At 39.2% G+C, this 23,619-nt stretch overlaps 1 protein-coding gene across 1 annotated transcript in view; it reads left to right on the plus strand.

Moving 5' to 3' along the window:
• The window catches only part of LOC146070741 (vomeronasal type-2 receptor 26-like), a 52,853-nt gene that overhangs the window by 24,437 nt on the left and 4,797 nt on the right, over positions 1-23,619 (plus strand). The window contains exons 5-6 of the mRNA XM_083179403.1: positions 720-843; positions 5,047-5,850. Of these exons, the coding sequence (XP_083035529.1) occupies positions 720-843; positions 5,047-5,850 (928 nt within the window). The remainder of the gene's footprint in view (positions 1-719; positions 844-5,046; positions 5,851-23,619) is intronic.

The following is a 23,619-nucleotide window of genomic DNA, read 5'->3' on the forward strand; positions in this document are numbered from 1 at the left end:
GTCCGATCTATTAAAATATAACATTAGTTATCCCGCACGGTTAAAGGCGTAAACGGAAAATAATCCCCAACGCCAAAACTACGTTTTTTGGTCGCATCGCGTACCCAAAAAAAAATAACTAAAAGAGATCAGAAAGTCGCCCATATCCCATAATGGTATTAATTAAAAAGTACACTTCAGCCCGCAAAAAATGAGCCCTCACCCAGGTCCGTAGGTGGAAAAATAAAAAAGTTATAAGCCGCAGAACATGGCGACGCAACGCAAATTAGAAAAACCGTAAAAGTTGCGATTTTTTTTTTTAGTGGTAAAACATAACGAAAACTATATAAGTTTGGTATCACCAGAATCGTAACGACCCATAGAATAAAGATAACCCATCATTTTAAACGAACTATGAACTCCAAAAAAACCGTAACCAGCGCAAAATTGTGCAATGGCGGATTTTTTTTTTTTTACCCCACATTGAATTATTTCCTGATTCCCCAGAATATTATACGGTATAGTAAATGGTACCATTACAAAGTACAACTTGTCCCGCAAAAAAAAGCCCTCATGTGTCTATATAGCCAGAAAATTAAAAAAGTTACGCTTATTTGAACGCAAGGAGGAAAAAAAAAAAAAAAATTACCATAAAAGGCAATGTCGGGAAGGGGTTAATAAAATAAGTCCATGGAGAACATACCCAGAGAATTTGACCATTGACTAACTTTATTTCCCAGGTTCCTCGAGGTTTATGTACTGCTGTCTGTCTTCCAGGAACCAGACAGGCACTGAAGAAAGGCTTTCACACCTGCTGCTATGACTGTATCCCATGCTCAGAGGGGGAGATATCCAATGAGTCAGGTATTCCTCTTACATATACTTTGTCTTCCAGCATTTCTGTGTTCAGTGTAGAGCGACCTACTGTATAGACGATATTATTTTTGAATGTAGTTATCTACAAATTTGGTGCACGTGGGAAATTAAATAGACTTCTTTGATCTGTTTTGATAAAGGAATTCACCTATTATTCTGTCCTTTCTCATTATCCTATGCTTGATAAGGAGTACAGTAGCAAGCATTTAGCTGATATATGGCATGTAAGACATTAAATTGGGGTCATTAAAATTGCAGTGAATACCGTCAGTTCCTGCAATAGAATAATAATAACTAATATTCAGAGTCCTTATGCCAAGCCCAAAGCTGACAGATGTCGTTTAGTTGTTCACCATCTTCTAATATGAAAAACTTCACAGAAGGATGGAATAAGTTCAGAGATTCTATATCTGTTGAGGTTCTAGATCTATAAATATAAAGAGGTACTTATGTAATATCTGGGCTGCCGTTTTTCTTATGAGACCGCGTCTGCTGGCCACGCTTCGGGCACGGTGGCTCGCTGCGCTCGCCTCACTATATAAAATCAACTCCATGCATAGTTGGATAGTAGGGGTATGAAAAAATGGGGTCCATTTAACATGGGAGCCCAGATAATACATAAGTACCCATAAACAACAATCTCCCAAATAACAGTCCCAATTTCTTTGAAGGAGGGAAAGCAGAGGCCTTGCATTAATGAATGGAATTGAACTACTATGTCTGGAATAGGTAGGAGCTTGAAAATCAGGGAAATCTAAAATGAAAAAGAGGGAATGGGATCATTGGATGGACAGTAACTAGGTCATTATTATGTCAACACCACTAGGTCGACATGCATTAATGGTCAACAAGACTGTTGACATGCATGAAGGTTGACATGACTGAAGGTCAACATGGGTTAGGTCTGGGCTTTGAGCACAGTGCCTTGCTACGCTTGGCAGACTATTTTATTCTCCCACCACGCCATAGAGGATGGTAGGGCATGAAATGCTGCCTGTCGGCACATGTCGGCTTAAAAAAAAATTCTGAATTAGAGAAGAACAGGTTTTGGATTCTGCACACACAATCAATTGATGCCCTTTATTGCACGGGCAGTTGACCGCTTATTATTGTTTTGTTTTTTTTACTTTCTTTTGAATTATACTGATGAATCATAATTACCCCAAAAGAACAATTTTTCAGATACAAATACCAACACTTTAGAATCTTTGGTACTTGTGTAATATCACAGTGCCCGGCTACGCTATGTTTTCAGCGTAGGCTAAGCTACGTTGTCAGCGTAGCCCAAAGGTTACCTAGCTTAGTCAAGGTAGCGTGCCTGCCAACGGCTGCCTAGCATAGTCAGCGTAGTGGCCCTGCCAGCTCTCCCCAGGGGGCAGTTTGTGCTTCCTGTGTCCCTGGGTGTCCTCCTACCCCCCACACAGCCATATCATACATCTGACACAGTAATGACAACATGTGTTAACTGGTAACTGGATTTTAGTTAATAATAAAGAAGAAAAAAGCAACTTAACAAAGTACAATAAGTTCTGCAGCCATTACGCAGTCACTTCCCCTTCACCTTTGACTGACTACGGTACCTGCGTAACGCTGACTGACTATGCTGGCCGCGGAAACACAATGCCGAATCTGACAGATATGCTGACTACGCTGGCCGTGGGAACACTACGCTGATTCTGACAGGGACACGATGCTGGCTGCGGGAACACTATGCTGATTCTGACAGGGACACTACGCTGGCTGCGGGAACACTACGCTGATTCTGACAGGGACACTACGCTTATTCTGACAGGGACACTACGCTAACTACGTAACGGGCACCGTGATATTACACAAGTACCGAATCTTTATCTGATTTGTATTAAGACATCATCTAAAGCAATATCCAAACAGAATTGTTTGCCAAAAAGTAACATTGTTGCCCCTTAAATATGAAAAAAAATAGCATTGCTTCTTTATATAAAAGCAACCTTATGCATTTTAAAAATATATGTATAAAATGAAGCCCAGATATCAGTATTTTACATTAAAAATGGCTTTAAAAATGTTATTCAAGTGAGAAGACTTTGACCATCAAATCACCAGACAACAGATTTATTTGGAGTTCCTTATTTATCACAGCATATTCTGTTGCGCTTTACAATTGAAATCAACAGTGATAAGATAAACTGGGTGATTACAAATATACATAGAGGGTGGAGGGCCCTGCTCCTAAGATTACAATCTATAGGGAAATAGGAAGGATGAACACGGATTGCACTAACCTCAGTGGCCATGAAAGCATTTGAAAGACTAGTACTGAAGCACCTGAGAGAAGTGACAAACTCTCACCTTGACCCCATGCAGTTTGCCTACCGGGCGAACAGAAGTGTAGAGGATGCGGTCAACCTCGGGCTGCACCACATTTTACAACACCTTGACCACCAAGGCACCTATGCAAGAGTCCTATTCGTGGACTTCAGCTCAGCATTTAATACTATCGTTCCCGGCATCCTGCAGCCAAAACTCCTCTCCTTAGGAGTCCCAGGATCAACATGCTCATGGATAGTGGACTTTCTAACAGCAAGGGAACAGGTGGTCAAAGCCGGCGCCTTCTCGTCCAGCACACGAACAATCAGTACTGGAGCCCCCCAAGGATGCGTCCTCTCCCCTCTGCTCTTCTCTCTCCACACGAATGACTGCACCTCAGCTGAGCAGTCAGTGAAAATCATCAAATTCGCAGATGACACCACTATCATCGGCCTAATCAAGGATGGTGACGAGACCGCGTACAGGCATGCAGTGGAGAAGCTGACACAGTGGTGCAGCAGCAACAACCTCGATCTAAACCCCACCAAAACAGTTGAGATGGTGGTCGACTACAGGAAAAAACCAAATGCACTAGCCCCGCTAACAATAGCCAACGCAGTGGTGTCGCGGGTTGATTCCTTCAAATTCCTAGGGACAACCATGTCCAGTGACCTAAGATGGGGATTAAACATAACCACAAACATCAAAAAGGCCCAACAGCGCCTATTCTTCAGAGTCAACTCAGAAAATTCAACATCCCACAGGAGCTGCGGTGCGTATTCTACACCGCCATCGTGGAGTCTGTCTTATGTTCCTCGATCACAATCTGGTACGGTGGCGCAAGCGAGAACGACAAACAAAAACTGCAGAGGGTAATGAAGACTGTGGAAAGGATCATAGGGACCGACCTCCCCCCGATAAGGGATCTGTTCTCATCCAGGGTAAGGAAACGTGCTGAGAAGATCGCAAACGACAAGCTGCATCCTGGTCACAACCTGTTCGACATCCTACCATCCAGAAGACGGTTCAGGTCCATCCCCGTCAAAACGTCCAGATCCGCAAGAAGCTTCTTTCCGTTAGCCATCCATCACCTGAACAATCCAATCAAAGCGAATGCAATCCCAATATTAACAACCAAACAATGTGTCCCTACTTGGCGACCTGACCACCATAGTCGTAGCTAGAAATTAAATGCTTGTAATGTCTTTATGTAATATATGTAATGTCTCCCTCCCCCCTTTTCATCCCTGCTTGATGCTGCACTGTAATCCACGAAAAATTCCTAGTGTGCGCAAGCACACATGGCCAATAAAGTTGATTCTATTCTATTCTATAGGTACTGTCTATAGTATAGCATTCCCAGCAAATTACCAGGAACAGTCCTGACGGGATGTAATTAGAATGAAAGTTTTTGAAGGTTATGATACATCTTAGTTTAAGAACCCCATATTTTATGTTCAGCTATCATAAAGGCAGTGTTGGCTCCAAAGGAGGGCTAAATTGCCAAGCAAAATTGAAATAGGGGTGTCACACCAACTGTCACTCCAACACTGCCAAACATTGCTAACAGTTGCATTGCTCACTGGTAGTTAGTGTGGCTCCCCTGTTTGACGTTTAAGTTTAAAGGCCTAGGACTAGTCAGCAATATGAAGCAATATGAATGGACTACATGTATTTTACAAATAAAAAATAAATAAAATAGGATACAGAATCTCACTCAACAATATTATAATGTTGCTGCCACCATTTTATATTAGTTTAGGCCACTAAACTAATATACAGTAGAAATGACTGTTCCAAGTCCAATCAAGGTACATTACCCTATTGCATAACAAAATATCCACAGTGCAAGTTTTACTGTATGTGCTAGCATAACTGTCATTTGCTCCATTTCTTTTTTAGACAGTAAGACATGCCTTAAATGTCCTGATGATGAATGGCCCAATGAGATCAAGGACATTTGCGTTCCAAGAATATTGGAATATCTATCATACAATAATGATACAATAACTAAAGTCTTTTCTGCAATCTCTGGGCTATTTTTTATTTTAGCTGTTGCAATATTTGGAATATTTGCTTCATTACGGGACTCTCCCATAGTAAAAGCCAATAATAGAAATCTCAGCTTCATTCTTCTCATCTCCCTCAAGCTGAGCCTACTCTGTGTGCATCTGTTCATCGGTCGTCCAGTGGACATCACCTGCATGCTACGCCAAATATCCTTTGGAATAATTTTTGCTGTTGCTTTGTCTTCTGTCCTGGCCAAGACTATCATGGTTTGCATCGCTTTCAAAGTCACCAGACCTGGAAGCTCCTGGAGAATGTGGTTGGGCACTAAACTGCCTTATTCTATAGTTTTGATCTGCTCATCTGTCCAAGTTCTCTCCAGTGCTATTTGGTTGTTGGTGTCTCCTCCTTTTCAAGAGAATGAAAGGAATACATATCCTGGGATGATCATCATTCAGTGTAATGAGGGTTCTGTGCTGGGCTTTTCTTTTATGTTGGGTTACATGGGTTTTCTTGCTGCTTTTAGTTTTGTTCTGGCTTTTATGGTGAGGAGATTACCTGACATCTATAATGAGGCCAAGTACATCACATTCAGCATGCTCGTGTTCTGCAGTGTATGGGTCTGTGCCATCCCGGCCTATCTGAGCAGTAAGGGGAAAAACATGGTCACTGTAGAGATTTTTGCCATATTGGCATCAGGTATCGGAATACTGAGCTGTATATTTTTTCCTAAATGCTACAATATTCTACTGGGACCAGAATTAAACAGTAAAAGACGCTTGTTAGAGATAAGTTAATTAGGAAATTGCCATTAATAATTTTAAATTAAACAAATTAAATATTTTAGCGTCCTAATGTGAAAATGTTTGTTTTACATTTACTACTATATGCATATTATTAAAATTGAAAAAAATTGCTATTGGATGTGTTAACTCAAATAAAGCATTAATCAACATTTTATATTAGTTATTCCCATTTTACAATGTTGAAGTAACTGTTTCACACATCGTATATTAATCTGCCTTTACAATGATGTCCTATACAGTATTCAGAACTTAATATGAGGATGGTATACAGAGGCACTCTTGACAATTCAATCAATGTATCACTGCAGAATAAACTGAGAACCCATGCAGGAAGGTGCTGTCAACATTACGGGTGTTGAGACCCTTTATCAAGTCATAAAAAAACACATACATTAGTACTTACAGTACATAAAAATACTTGTGAGACATACACCCCGTGCTGTGAAAACCTCTCTACACATGCATGCAGGGAGCCGGCGGATGTCACAGGAGCGTCAGAGCACCGCTGGGTCTGGTTTCCCCAGAGGTGGGGGGGTCGGGGGCATGTCTAGAGAGCTGTGCACCATCACCTAGGTGATGACATGTAAATACACTATTAAAAACAATGAGGCAGACCAACTGTCAGGTTTAGATACAGCATAACAAATATGTGATGACATTGATAGGAGCCTCGTACTGTGCTCACTGATTGATTTAAAACTCCTGTGCAGATTTTATGATAACTCACTCACAAACATTGTGATGCAAAAACTCAATGCTGCTGTTAACCTTCATTTGGAGACTGCAATTATGGTGACTGCTCTAAATAATAATCAGACATTAATGCAATAATGTATAAAAACCAGATGACTGGCCAAAGGGATATGGTACGGAATACTGACAGGTATAAAATAAGGTATCATGACAACAGCAGCTTCAACACTAACAGGCTGTTATAAACAATCATTGCTCACAATAGATGCCGCGTAAATCACCAGAAGCATGAAAATGATAACTGCTTATTCAAGTCTAAAGGGTGCACAGTCTGCAATCTATGAATTCATCTGGCCTCCAGCCTAAGAAAGAGTCATCCCCGTCACCTCCTCTTGTACTGGGGGGGGGGGGGGGCACAATCAATAAATGTATGCCTAATTGTAGGTAATTCATGGTTAAATGCCTTAAAGTGGCATGGCTTTGGTTGTTCAGAACCCTTCTCCTCCAACGCAGATTAAATGCTGGATCTATGGAGAGCTATCCTCTCCTTAACGGTCTAATCATTTTGCCTATATACTGTATAATAAGCCACAAGGGCATTTGATGTAATATATACTGTATAATATAGTAACTGCTGAAAGTCAGATGGTAACGGTTCATTATCTTCTCACCCGATCTGGGATGAAATAATTGGTTACCAATTTCCAGACTCAACCATATTGTGCACCCAAGACTTTAGAAATTTACATTCTTGCAGGTTTAAAATATGACCTAGGTGGGGGAATTAATGTTGCTACATCATTGTGGACCGCGACATCTTTAATGTTCCTGCCACGTCTAAAAGATGGCGACTTTCATCAGTGCCTGACTTTTAGTTGTAAATTTTTGTGTCCACACAATCTTATTATCTGTAGTCTTATCTGGGTTTGAATTTAAAACCGTGATCCTGTCAACTCCCTCACCTTTTTCTTGATGTTGAGCAACAATTTATGAAGGTACCCCCTGGCTAAAAAAACAGACATTTCCTACTACAAATTTTAAATGCTTGAATAAATTGTGAGTAGGGGAGACCCCATTTAAAAGAGGGAGGTGGTGGCTAGAGCCCAATAGGATAGTGTTCCTGTCTGTCGGTTTCTTGTGCAGTGTTGTATTCAACTCACTGTCAGTTTTCAAATTGAACATGATGTCAAGGAAGTTGATGGAATTAAAACTACAGCTGTAGGTGAATTTAATCGATAGGTCTAACGTATTATCTACCATTATCATTTGAAGGAAGCTCTCCTCACGGTCAATTCTGGCACCTGCTACCTGTGGATCTGACATGAAGGTGTCCCTCTTGGCATCGTGCATGAAAATATTCGCTAGGGTAGGTGCAACACAAGAGCCCATGGCAACCCCTGAGCATTACATTTTTGGGGGTAAAAGAGAGCTAAAGTTTGGGACAGGACAATAATAAATAAATAAATAAACATGTAATGACACCTGTAAAATAAAAATGAATTATTAAAATCAATATTTATAGTCCTTTTGGAGGATAAAGTCCACATTCAAGTACTTTCCCTGCCTTATCCTTAACAACCAGGAGCAGTGGTATTCCTCAGCTAGACTGGCTGTCTGCTTCTTTGATCTTCTTCTTGCGGCTCTGACAGTGGGTGCAGGGGTGCCGCGGCTTCATAACATCACTGATGGGTCCATGTCGGTTGGATTCGGGAGATGAAGGGCGGCTTGAAGTTTGGATGCCGGGGTGGCTCTTCAATGCATTCTTGCCTAAGTGGCCCTTATTCAAGGATACTTGGCTTTAAAATTTGTTTTGAATAATATAATGGAAGTTACTGTTTTTTCTTCATTTCCAGGTTTGTTGAAAAAGGTGGCAAGCCTTTTCTTAAAAGAAAGGTGGCACTCATTATATATACATATAAAAAGAGGGATTAAGGAGTGTGAACTGTATAATGTTTTTTATTCTTTTTTATTTTGTATAAAATATATGCAAAGAAATTATAAAAAAAAATTTAAAAAAATGTGTTTGGTCATTTTTAGAGAAATGCATTTAGTTCTATATCTATATTAGGACATAATGGTTCCAGATTTTTTAGCTCAAACATTCATTTTGTTTCATATTTTTTTTAAATTCTTTGAATAAGTCGCCTCATCTAGTTTCTTTCTACCTTTTGTATTATAAGGCATTTGAGGCCTTTAGGATTGCTGTTATGTTTTTCAAAGAAGTGATTAGACACATTATGAGTTTTTAATTCTCTTCTGATATTATATATATGCCCGTCAAACCTTATTTTTGGTTTCCTCTTCGTCTGACCAACATTTTGAATGCCAAAAGGACATTCTAGTTAACAAATTACTGCTTCAGTTTCGCATGTCACATGATCTTTTTTTGTTACATTTGATTTGAAAGTAGTGGTCCCTTTAGTTGTTTGACCATTATTTTTGCACATCTTGCAGTTTAGGCAGTTGTAAAAATCTTCCAAAGATTTTCTTTTGGTGCATGTATTGTTGTTTGTGTGGCTTGAAACTAGCTGTTGATTTTTTTTTAAATATAACTTTTTTATTAATTTGCTTTAGAAACTTTTTGTCCAAAAGTGAATGAAAATAATAACATTTGATACAGAAAGAGTCATCAAACAAACATATCCGAATTGCCATATGATAAATTTCAATAATTCAAATAGGCAACATTAAGGGAACAATGGCAAGTGTTATGTACTTAAGAGTAGGACAAATAGCATTGAAATAACAATATGTAGTAAAGGCGCTTATCATTCTTCATACATACACACAATGGAGGGGGGGGGGAAAGAAAGAAAGAAAGAAAGAAAGAAAGAAAGAAAGAAAGAAAGAAAAAAGAAAGAAAGAAAGAAAGAAAGAAAGAAAGAAAGAAAGAAAGAAAGAAAGAAAGAAAGAAAGAAAGAAAGAAAGAAAGAAAGAAAGAAAGAAAAAAAAAAAACTAGCTGTTGATTTATATTCTTCGCTTTCTTATAAATAATTTTTGGTTTGGTAGATACTGTATGATAGGAGCTAGATTTTCATCTAGTCTAAGCGTAGGCCAATGTTTGATTATGATGTTTTCAATTACTTTTGAGTTGCTGGTAAATTGCATTATGAATGCTGTGTCTATTCCCTCTGTTCTTTGATTTCTTTCTATCGTATTTATTTTATCCTATTGTTTGTTGAGATTTGATTCATTGTATCCTTTTGAAATGAACTTCATTTTTAATTTTTTTCCAGTCGGGATGTTTGATGTCCAATTCTTGTGATGATTGCTTATTCTCGCCAATTTGTTGATTCTGTTTACTTCTTTTATATTAGTTCTTGTATTAATTTTGCCATTTTTATAAACATTTCTAAGTCTGGAAATAGTGCCATTCCTTTTCTGGTAGTGGTTGTGAATTGAAGATTTAATTGGTTTTTCGTTGAGATATATGATGAATTGATTCAGTTTTTTTTCTGTACCTACCCAGATGAAGAATACCATTTGATGTGCTGATTTATTTGATTCTAAAATCACCTTCCCACTTTGCAATGAATATGTTTGCATAACTTGGCGTTTGAGGTGTTCCCATTGCGGTCCCACATTTTTGTAGGAACAATTTGTTATCATGCCAAAAATAGTTGTGTGTTAGAATGAATTCAAAGTTTGCCATGATGAAGTTAACCTGTTCATTTGATATGGTGCTTGATATGTCTTGCATGTTTGCAAGGTGTATAAGGATGTTACATCTGTAGCTCCCATGATGTATTCATTATTCCATTTGCATGTGTCCAATAGCTGTAGAATGCTAGTGGTGTATCTGAGGTAACTTGTTTTTGAGGTAACCAAGGTTTGTAAAAAATTATCTGTGTATTTTGATAGATGTGATGATAAGAAGTTAATCCCAGATATAATCGGACGGCCTGGTAGTTGAGTTACATGTTTGAGAACTTTAGGAAGAAAGTAAAATGTCAGTATTTTGTGGTTTATTAGATAGATTAAATACAATCCTTTTTTTATTATGCCCAGTTCCAATCCTTCTTCTAGATGTTCCAGTAATTGGTTGTTGAATTTTCCTGTTGGATCTTCTTTCAGCAGTTTGTAAACTTGTAACTTTAAGAACTTGTAAGAAGTTTTTCCATGTTAATCCTTTGTGAATAACCACTTGAGTGCTAGTGTAACACATATTTCTATTAGACATTATTTGTATAAGGGGGTAAGGTAACGGCCCTGTTGTTATTACATGCTGCACAAGGGGTGTGTTTGCACAAATCCTTTTGAACAATATTTTTTGTAAAGCAGTTTGTAAGTTTCTTTATCTTCAAGGAGGTGGGCGGCTTCTGCTTCATGCATCTCTTTTTTTCAGGATGACCACTCTGCGTCCTTTGTCTTTTGGTTTTATAACAATAGTGGTATCAGATTTGAGTTCTTTTAGAGCTTTTTTCTCTCCTATGGGCATATTATGTTAGAATTTTTGTTTTTCAGTGATGTTATATATATCCTTCTCTATCAGTTTTTATAATGTGCTGATTGGTTGGATTGAATGTTGATGCAAGCTTGAAATTTGTGTGCAGATAATCTTTGTTTCTTTCCTTATTGATAGCAGAGGTAAATTATTTAGCAAAAAAATATTTTAGGCATAATTTTCTTATATATATTTGTGTCTATATTTTAGACCTTTTTGGAATACTTTTGTTTGATCTTCAGTCAGTTTTTTGCCGCTCAAATTAAAAATGGTTGGTTTCTTATCGGGTGTTACAGTTTTCTTCTTCCCACTCTTTCCTCCTCTTGTTCCTCATTTCCTTTTAGTTTGATTTTTCTTGATGTGTGGTGTGTGGTCTGGAGGCTTTCTTGTCCGATGGGTTGGCTCTAAAAAAATTAAATGCAATGTCAACTTCAGATTTAGTGGTCTCTATCTGATTATGCTTCTTCTTTAGTTTTCTTCCAGATGTCGAATGTTTTCTTTGAATTGTATCCATTAGAGTTCTTCTGTTCTTTTGTTCTTCATCCGCTTCTGTGTGAGGACCTTGTTTAAATGATTCTTTGGTAATCTGATCACTGTAAATGAAATCATTTCTTTGTTGTTTAAATGGCTGTTGTGTATTGTGGATGTGGTGTCCCTTTACACCAGCATCCATCACCAAAGGGGCATACAGGCTCTTAAATGTGCTGTACTTCACAGTGATTTCTATAAAGGGCCAGATGCTTTCGTTTTATTCAGTTGTTTGATTTAGCTTTGTCATGTAACTATTTCCTTTTTGACAACCGTTACTATATACAATGCTCAAGGTTCGCCATGGGTTCTTGTGTCACATCTAACCTAGCGAATATTTTCATGTATGATGTCGAGAGGGATATCTTCATGCCAAATCTGCAGGTAGCAGGTGCCAAAAAAGTGTTTGTTCGATATATACTGGTACTGGACTGACAGTGATATGTTTACTTCAATATCTACATTTCATCTTCATTTCACATATCTACATGTCACATACTGTAGTTCATTATGCACTAAATGCACTTTGCACAGTGCAGCCATCCCTTTTCTGGTATACTAAGGTTTCTTTGTCAGACTGGATGCTGTGCTAAACAGTAGAAGAGTTGCCTAGACTACAGGCAGCTTGTGTTTCACTCAAAACCAATGCAGCACTTCCTTTTGACAATTTCCAGCCGGGCGCAACTTCTGGTTTCTGGGAGATGGCGTCCCGGCAGACGGGGGCTGAGGGGCCAGATGGTATGGGGAGCACCCTATATAGGTAAGCACTTCTTGTTTGATTATAGCTCACCTTCTCCTTGACAAAGGGGCATGCCAGCCCCAAAATTGTCGGTTTCCCTCATTTTGTATATGCCTTATTACAGAGTTTTTTTGCAAGTCCTATGACTGCCTATGTCTGTTTTTTTTCTCCTGGTATAAAATGAGTCCAGAAGGGAATTTCACTCTGGGAATTTCTCTCAAAACAAAAACTCCAGTTTTAGGCTTACATGGCCGTCTTCAGTACACACACATAGGTGAAAAACATGCTTACATAGAACACTTAAATAGTGGCTACTTCCAAGACCATGGAACTCTGCCCGTTGCTCCGTACACCATCCGGGGCTGCCTGTGACCACTTCTGGTCACTACCTGGAAGTGACATCTTGGGACTCCGCGTGGGAAGGGGCATGTGCCGAGTTTCTCAAAACTGCTGTGCATACAAACATAATGTGCAACTTTTAAAGCAAGGCTATTATTGTGCTATAAAAACAATGTAATGCGGCCATATAATATTAAACCAGATATGTACAAAAACACTATATACTCAAAAAATACATCAAATATTGAACATGCTTATTTTGTGACAAACCATGTTGTGCTAGTACTTGACCACTAGATGGTATCATTCTGTTACATACTCATTGCTTTATTATATAGGCCAGCCTGGTGGTGTTAGTGGTCATGTGAATTATTGTGTACCTGCAGTTGCACACTGCTGGTTTTTATGAATGAGAAGGAAACTTTACTGACAGACAAACAAGACTAAAATACAAAACTCTGTTAGGGACCATAAAAGGGACATCACAAGAAAAACCTAATCTTTAAATGCCAAAACCTAAAACAAAATAAAATAAACAACCGTGTAACTTGTCCCTTATTGCTGATGGCTAGATATTTAAAAAAGTTGAATAGCTAATAACTCTGTGAATGTGCACCTATAATCTATATTGATATCTATTGGTAATACTCTGAATTTCCCAACTCATAGCTGAATCTCCTGCAGGGTCTCTCTATTTTAGTTCACCTCTGTATTGCGGGTCTCTGTATTATTAGTCTATATGAGGATAACTCCTTCTGTATTCATTTCTTTAGTTGTCCCATTCAGATCATTGAGCCCCCATATCTTAGTGGTCCTCTACAGAAAACTTCCTAAGTTTAATGATTCATTAAGCCCTCCCAGGGTAAGTGTATTTAATTTAAAAATCCACCTATTTTCTAGTTGCAACAAATATTTGGCTCTATCTCCTCCCCTGATGGGTGAGGTTATATGGTCTATGATGCGGCAACACAACATAACCATGTTGTGCCTTGCTTCCAGGAAGTGTCTGGCCACCATTTGTTCACTGAACCCATTGACCAGGGCTGCTCTGATGGTGGCCCTGTGTTTGGCCATTCTTTCCCTGAAGGGTGTTACTGTCTTGCCCATGTAGTGCAGCAGACTACATGAGCAAGACAGTAAATAGATGACAAACCAGGATGTGCATGTTAGGACATGGCGTATTTTATATGGTTTGCCTGAATGGGGGTGCATGAATTTACTCCCTGCCCCCATGTATGTGCAGGTGGCACACCCTGTGCATTTGTAACAGCCCCTCTTCCGTGTCATAAAATGTTCTGTTTTTTAAGGACCTTTGACACATCAGTTTTGACAGCCATGTTTCCAATGCTACGACCCCTGATGTAGCCTGATCTGAGTCTCGTGTGTTTCAGGCCCATGAGGTTAGATCCGTTGTTACCATGGGCCACAAATCTTTATCTTTTCTGTTGGTATGTCTACTGTTATCAGAGCAATGGTTTACCCACATCATAATGGCATCTGTGTGCCCTTTGATGCTTTTAGTTGGATGTTGGTCTAACAGCCTCTCATGTGGTTGGGCCACTGCCCTGATCTTTGCCTGTTGTAACAATTCAAGACGGTATCCCCTCTGCAGGAAAGAAAAAATGAATGGACCAGACTTTACTAGTGAGACTAGATTTGGAGCACTTAGTAGGGGTGGCTTAAATCCTGCTGCTGCTTTACAACAGGATGGTCCTGTACAGTGGAACAGGAAAAACAAGAAAATAAGCATTGCTTATTTTCTTGTTTTGTTGTTCTAAAACAATTAGAGATTGGTTAATCTATTACAAAGAAATTTATTAAGTACACTAAAATGACTAGATAGCCAGCATGAAAAAAATAAAACATATAAAATGAATATATCATCATTTTGTAGCCCCACCAACTGTAGAGTTAGAGGTGTCCTGGAGAGTCCCTTTTTAAGGGCCCATAGATGTTATAGTGGATCCCCATATGGTCATCCGGAGGGAGAATGGAAAGGTACAGATATTGCCAGGAGTGGCCCAAGATGGCACAAATAACCAACTCCTACAACAGTTCCTTGGTGTAGGTATGTCCTCATTCCTCCAGTGACAAAATTGATGATAGTTTGTATCCTGTTGGTAAATGGCAAAAGGTCCAAGTGGTACTGATTCGGACTGCAATCTAGGAACACTGTGGTCGGGGGGTAGCAATGTCCTTCTTACGCGTTTCACTACACCTGGTAGCTTTATCAAAGGTTGATCATTGCATGAACATGGCTGGCTTTATATACCCTAACCATTTAGGTCACATGACCAATCCAATTTTTTTTCAAAGTTGTTTTTATTGCAAAAAGTGAAATGCAACAATAAAACATTGTAAAACAGTATTGAATAAAATTTCAATTTTATTTTTCTTTACATTTTGTAGAGATTACATTTCAGGATTATACAATGAAGATTAATTATGAGTATGAACTTCACTCGACAATAGATGTACAGTTTTGCCAGTTATATAGTAAATTGACCAATTATTGTAATGGATAGTTTTGTATATACAAACATCAATAAACAATAACAATTGAAACCATAGTGTTTCTTTTTTCTTTTTTATGAAAATAAGAGTAATGTAATCTTCTGTCAATGTATATACCATGTTATTCTTAATGAAAATGAAAAAGAAATGGAAATAAAATAAAAACAAAAATTATATAACAAAAAAATAAATAAAGGAAAACTTAAAAAGGGGGTGGGGGGACTTCCGGTTCCGGCGCCCATGAGAGGAGAGGTGCCTCACTATATCTCCATTGGCACGGCGGGAGTCGACCTCCACCACCACACCACAGAGCGGTCCACCTAGCAGGGAAGACGCACAAAGGTACGGGGAACAGACCCGTACCTTGCATGGAGAGATTTTACTATCTCATGCTGAAGAACCAGCAGCGCAAGGAGAATCAGGCCGGGCAGAAAAAATACAATATAGCGACTGCGACTTCCCCAACACAGATACAGCAGCATGGCACACTACAGGTACCAGACACAGCAGACACTGGCAGTGCTGACTCCCCCCTCCCTGCACAGGGCTCATACCAAGACATGATTCAAGCCATAAAAGACACTTTAACCCCTATGTTCCATGAACAGGCAGCCACGTTTAAGACCGCAAAGTGTCTCACACTAGGTGAGAGTAGCAGCGCTCAATTCAATGAATGAAACAAGTTTTTGAAAATATAACAAAATATTTTTACTGTTGATTAAAATACAATATAAAATACATAAATGAAAACAATGATGACAATAATGGTAAAATGGTATAGGGGGGGGAAAAAAGTAAATTGGAGTGAAAGTCAAAATGAAAATGATAATAAATGCCCCGCCTCAATGGACACGTCGGATAGGGCTGTGTCAACACTTTGTGTGGAAGAAATAGGTAAGTGCACTTTACCAATAATTTTCATGGATCCTTTTAGAAGCAGATGTTAAGCTGGGAGTCCTCACGATGATGACGGCTTATGGGACAGCCGTTGGAGGGATGAAATGTCGCCAGAAGTGGAGCAGACTTTGTGTCGGTGTAGAGCCGATCTTGGGGGTTCAGACCACCGATATGTCTGCAGCGATATCCCAGGTATAGATGGAGACAATGCAATGAAGAAGTGGCTTCCGTGCTGAGTGACAGTCCACACTGGTCTAGATGTTATATACCAGTGGATCCAAAGCACGGTGTCCGCCAAATCAACGTCCAGTGAGAGAGGAAGATAAAAGGAATCCAAATGGAACTGGAGTGTCACAGCTGGGTCCAGAGGTGGGGGGGCAATCACGTTTAAACAGACTATTGATGATCTGAAAGACCACCTGTCTCAGCTTACAGAGAGTTAATACAGCAGAAGGACAGATATGTGCTATGTTTCATGATGTCCAACAACTTAAAGCTGACACCTCAGGCTTACAGAAATCATATCACGCTCTGCTTTACAAGATAGACGACCTTGAAAACAGGTCAAGGAGGAATAACCTCAGAATAGTGGGATTACCTGAATCTCTTAAAGGGCCAGCACTTCACCATTTTATTAAAAATACACAGCCTGTTTTATTGGAGATAGAAGCAGACTGCACTGATATGGTGAGCAATAGGGCACACCACCTGGGACCTGCTAAGGAGGGGGTTAACCAAAGACCCAGAGTCACCATCTTTAGATGCCTAAATTATCTACATATGGAATTACTATGAACAGCCTCAAGGAAAAAGAGAGCAATTTAGTGGGAAAGAAACAAGATCCTGTTGTTTCAGAATTACTCAGCAGAGGTCACAGGGCGCGTAAAGAATTTTTACTGATTTGTGGCAAGCTTATTAAGGATAACCGAAAGTTCGCCCTCCTGTACCGCACATGGTTAAGGGTTTTTGAGGCTGACTCATACAAAGATTTTTCGACACCGGCAGATGCAAGGGAATACCTCAGGATGTAGACCCATAATCCTTCACTCAGGTTTTTCTGTCTTTTGTGCTGTTTTTTTCTTTTTTACAAGTTTATTAAGCTTGGACATTGGTTCTGTCCTACAGTATTACTGGTTGAGAGTTAACATACATCTATTGATATCTGGTGTCCCCCAGAACTGCCCAAACCTGTGGCTGTGATATGGTTGGCTACACAAAGAGTTTTAGAAAAGGGATCCTTTAGGATTGATTAGTGAGCTATTACTAATTCAAAAAGTGGCTGACTCAATTAGTCTTGTTAATATATGTCTATACATGTGTTTCAATACAGTCTCCTAAGGAGATTAAATGGAGGTGGTTGCCGGGCTAGCCACGCCTGGAGGCCACATGATAAGTTTTTAGTTTTTGCACTCACTGCAGTGCTAAATGATAGTAAGGAAGGGTTTATTCTAGCACATTGACGCAGAGGAAAATTAATTCCTTTACAGTGTGTATGTTAGTTTGTATTTTGTTTTTATGTTGGGTGGGAGGGATCGGGAGGGGTGGGACTCAAGACTCGGTGCCGTAATTCATGTTGACTGTCTTGTATTTAAAGAGACATGTCTAGTATAAAGTTTTGCTCTTGAAACATTGGAGGGATCAACTCCTCAATTAAAAGAAAGAAAGAAACAGCTGTTTCTTTCCTCCTCAAGAGCAATTTGTCCTATGCAACATTTATGCCCCTAAGACTTACTCCAAACATTTTTTTGCTACCCTATTATCGAAATTATACCCATATGCCGATTCAAGTCTGATAGTAGAAGGAGACTTTAAGATGGTGGCTATACCCTCACTTGATAAATCATCAAACCCCAAAAGGCCTCCCCAACAACCATCACAGGGCGTTAAGGGTTTCTCAGACCAGCTTCACTTGGTTGACAATTGGAGAATGCTACACCCAACAGAGAGAGACTATACATGTCTTTCAGCCGCACATGGCACATTGTCACGTATTGACTTGCTTCCATCCATTGGCCTTTGTGGCAAATTGTTAGATGCGGGTACTGAACCCATATGCCTCTCGGATCACTCCATGATTTGGCTTACACTGGAGACCACCTTAGATGTGGGGCGGCATCGCCAATGGTGATTCCCCTCCTATATGGCGAATTCCAACACATTTAGGAATACAGTGTGGCGAGCGCAGCGAGTCGAGCAGACACGTATTACTTTACCTGTATTCCATGTCCCCTCATCGGGCTCGCTACGCTTCGGGCTCGGTGGCTCGCTGCGCTCGACCACACTATATAAAATCAGCTCCACGACCACGTGGATAGTAGGGTTATGAAAAGAGGTTGGCGTTGATAGTGGGGGTGCCGTTGGGGGTGCTTTTAACATAGTAGGCACCCAACACATTTAATTAACTTATAGGGGCCACTTTTAACATGGGAAAACTCTTTAGGGTGCTTATACAATTTTAAATTGCATACCATTGTATATGCGATATAATGGCATACAATGTCATACAATTCGATGGTATACAATTTAAAATTATATAACATCGGCTGCCATTGCATCGCATCGCATACCATCGCATGCCTTATGGTCTGCGATGCGCGCCGTGCTAGTACACAAGTACCACAATGTCATATGCTACTTATAAATCCTCTCCTACCCAAACCAATAGAGCGATTAACACAGGCTAAAATACAATTTGATTCACTATTGGAATCCCAGACACTGAAACATATAACCAACACTAATTTCCAGTTCTACCGGCATGGTAATAAAAACGGGCAGTTACTGTCCAACTTAATAAGAGGATCTAGGCCCACCGCGTTAATTAACACTCTGAAACATAAAGGTCCAGGATTTCTATTCTAAACTTTACTCCGAGGAAGAGTTTAATCAAAGGGAAAAAGGCAAGTTTTGGTCCTCTCTAACCCTACCCCAGACCTCGAGTGCAGCAGCCAATCGAATCATGGCACCTATAACCATTGATGAGGTTACACAGGCTATATTCAAGCTCAAGCCCCTTAAGGCCCTGGGGCCTGATGGATATTCAGGGTAGTTCTATAAAATACTGAAATCTAGAATAGGGGACATGCTAGTTTTTAACGCTATAATGCAGGGCAAACAATTACCAATTTACTTCAATTCAGCGGTGGTGAAGATGCTCCCAAAGCCAGGTAGAAATTTAGAAGATCCGGGTTCATATTGACCCATTTTGCTTTTATCACTTTGGGGTCCACGAAATTGAAGATAAGTTTATTAGCAGATGATATGCTTTTGTTTGTCTCTAATCTCACATAATCCCTCCCTACCATAGTGAAAATCATAACTGAATTTGGTTCCTTTGCAGGATACAGAGTAAATTTCCATAAATCCGAAATTATTCAGGTGCTTGGCCCTCACATTACAGAATTGCCTGCACAAATTTCTTACCCATTCAAACTAAATATGAGGTACATTAAATATTTAGGCATACACGTCCCTGGAGATATCTTGCAGTTAAACCAGTTGAATTACACTCCTATCCTAGTCAAAGTCATTAGGTTGTTGGATGTATGGGGGTCTCTGCCCTTGTCATTGCTGTTCTACAGTCGATAGTATTTCCATAATTGTCTTATTGCATACAAATGCTCCCAAAGAGATAATAAAGGAAAGCCATACTGTACACAGAATTAACAGGGCCTTTTTTGCTTTTTTTGTGGCAGGGAAGGAAACCACATATCTCTATACATAAACTGTGTATCAATAAAGCATATGGAGGATTATGAATTCACAATATTATGGCCTTCAGTCAAGCAGTGTATATGAGATATATTCTGGACTGGACACCGCTCATTAAACACATAAACCTTTGGAAAGCGATTTAGTAATGCCATTTCCCTGGCGGGTCTACTCCATGTTCCACGAGCTAAATTACCACAGCAGGTTCAGAATAATATTTTGTTTATAGATACATACTCGGCATGGCTGAGCATCACTAAAAGCTTGGGGCGTAATCAAAATATGCTGCCCTTTGGGGCAACCCTGATTTCACCCCTTGGTTGTCAGTACGACCGGTGGACGAAACAGGGAATCATGATTGTAAAGGATGTGTTTGATTCTGGGGGGCATTTACTGTCTTTTCAAGACTTGTCGTGCTAATACTCTTTACCTAACAAAGATTTCTTTATGTATCCCCAGGTCAGACACTACATACAGATCAGACAGAGAACTATGCTGAGCACTGGGAAACCAGATGTAATGAAACAGGTGTTCACTCTGAGCTCTACTTGGCCTTATAGATTGAAATACGTGTATAATGACCTTCTTCCATCTAACCCAGAAGCTATTTGGACCGCAATGCTACCTAAATGGCTGACAGATATCTCAGAGGTTACCTAGGTCGAAGTGCTACATAAACACATGGAAAAGACACTAAAAATACTACATTTGGTTATGCTGCAAGAAGTACATATTAAAACACTACACAGGGCATACATCTCACAGGCTCATAGAAAACACTTTGTACCAGGGAAGGTTGGAACTTGCTTAAAATATAAACGCTCTAATGCAACCTTTGTTCATTACATGTGGGATTGCGGGAAAATTAGGAATTTTGGGACAAGGCAATGATATTTATTAATAATACATGCAATGTACACCTAATTAAAGACCCTCTATTCATGCTTTGTGCAAATTTCTCCAATTGGAATATTCAGGGGAGGAAAGTAACAGTAGCTAAAAAGGTGATTTTGCATAATTGGACCACTTTGGCGCCACCCTTCTTACAGGAAGTCAAACTGGCCCTAACGCAGATTATGTACTTTTATTGAGTTTTATTTATACAAAGAATACAAAATTTTATACATAAAAACATACATATATGAAACCAGTGCCTTTCTCCCCGCATACTAACATAAATATCAATATATCTTCCTTTTTGGTGCACTGCTTCCTAACATCTACACATACATTAACATATCACATTTACAGGCTGATTCTGGTCACATATCCCAGTTCCTCTTGATATCAACATCATGGCATATAATCAATCCGATACTATCGAAGGTTTTCTTTTTTGAAGGGGCAGTGGATTTAATTACTGCATTTCGCTACACTGAAGGTCATTAAACAGGTTTAACTTTCCCTTCTTTTCTTTCTTCTTTCCCCTCTACTTCTCCCCTCCTTCCCTTTCCCTTCCATCAGAACACCAATAATATTTCTGTGTAAGCGAAACGTGCAAAGATCAGATATATAAGAAAAAAAAAAAAAAAACACCATGGTGGATACAAAATTAATAATATAAATAGAAATAAATAAATACCCTCTTCAGACCACCACCTCTTTATCCAACTTAATATCTCAAATTGCTTACTATGATCGTGAATTTTCCCTTACCAACTCCCATCTTTAAACACTCCTCAGTGTGCAATACTTCTGCAAAATTTAATCAGAATTTACCACTGCTATAATATATTTCATGTGCTTTTCCTATACTATACTTAAAAAAAAAAAAAAAAAAACAACTTAGTGTCTTAAACGGTGTGTATAATATCTATAACACATTTTTATCTCTTACCAATCAATATTTATCATCATGTCAACTAAATTTAGTGATGTAATCTTTATCCCAGCTATTTATCCGACTTAATATCCAATAGTAGTCCCCTTCGGAATCCTTTCCACGTTCAATAGTCAATATTACATATACTATCTACCTATCTAATACAATATTATTACCAGTGTTAATATCTACATTCTACATTATTTAACATATCAATTAGAGAACACGTGCCTTCTAAAAAAAAAAAAAAAAAAAAAAAATTTACCCAACCTTCCAATCAATGACTTCAAAGAAACGAGATTGTTTCCAATGACCCCATATATTTAAAAATTTAGCCCCATTACCCCTTGTTGCATACACATATCTCTCATGGGCACACGTTGTATTCATCAAGTTTATCCATTCCTGTTTATCAGGTGCGGCTAATGATAACCAATGTCTAGCAATAATCACCTTAGCAATTGCTCCAAACACCCGCAGTGATTGCTCCCACACCCTACCATACGTACTCACTGGCCAGACCCCCAGAATGAGATTGGTGACAGAAAGTAATTCAGAGGGGGCTCCCACCATCCGCAATGTTCTTATTATGTCTGCCCAAAATCCCTTTATCACTACACACTCCCACAGGAGATGCTTAAAGGACCCAATCCCAACCTTACATTTCGGACACTTATCAGAGTTAGTATTGACCATTTTTTTTAAATTAACGGGAGTAATATAACTACGATGTAAAATATTAAACTGCACCTGCTGTATACGTATTGATGTTGTGGCCCTACTTGGGACTGCAAGAATCTCTCTCCACTCAAGATCACCCATTTGTGGGATATCTTCCAGCCATCTCCTTTTCAGGAGTGGCAACTCCGTATCTTGGGTAAGTGTTTTGAGGTATTTATGTATTTTCGAGAGTCTTTTTCCAGAACTCACCAACCTAATAAATCTCTTAACAGGAGACTCCCTTATCTTAATCCTATCTCCCACTCCAGCTTCAGTTAAAGCACTCCTGACTTGCAGATATCTATAAAACATATGCTTGGGTATATCAAATTCCACCTGCAGTTCAGAGAAAGATTTAATAGTTTGCTCCTGATACAGCTGACCAACACCCTCAATGCCCAATCCGCTCCAAATAACCCTGCCCTGATATGTTCTAATTGTTTTAAGCGTCTCAATGGAGAACAAGGACAGCTCTGGATCAATACCTTCGTACTTAGTCATTTTTCCCACCCATTTCCATATTATCAAAGCTTGTTTAATAATTGGGGGAAAGTGCCGTCTCAATTCACCCTCCAATAGCAGTTGCAGTGGAGTTAAATTCAAGTTGGTAACACCTAATTAAAGACCCTGTATTCATGCTTTGTGCAAATTTCTCCAATTGGAATATTCAGGGGAGGAAAGTAACAGTAGCTAAAAAGGTGATTTTGCATAATTGGACCACTTTGGCGCCACCCTTCTTACAGGAAGTCAAACTGGCCCTAACGCAGATTATGTACTTTAATAGAAGAGCTACACTACTCCTGGTGGAGGAAGGAGTAAAAAAGTTGTATGCAAAATGGGGAATATATATATTCGTTCACTGGACAATGCTGCGCAGACACATGTAATGAAGCTGTTCGAAGGTACCACCTGGTACCTGCTTAGGTCATTATCAAAAACTTAGAGTGCACTGAGATAAGATGTTTGCAATAAATTAAAATTAAGGTTTAACAGAAAATTATATCCAGCATAACCCAATTGGTAAACTCATTAAGGATGAATCTATTATGGTCATATGTCTCCAGAATAACAGATCATTTGACACTGAGTAGATGGATAAGGGGCCAGAATGAATAGCTTTAACATAATATATGCTGCAAAACACTAGGATAATATTGGTTTGTTTGCTATGGAAAGTTATTTCTTGCATGCAAAATTTATAAAGAATGCTGTGCTAATGGAAATGAACATGTTTTGACACACTCAATAAAATTG

Source organism: Crinia signifera, chromosome 1 (assembly GCF_055691185.1).
Source record: "Crinia signifera chromosome 1, ASM5569118v1, whole genome shotgun sequence".
Taxonomy (NCBI): Eukaryota; Metazoa; Chordata; class Amphibia; order Anura; family Myobatrachidae; genus Crinia; species Crinia signifera.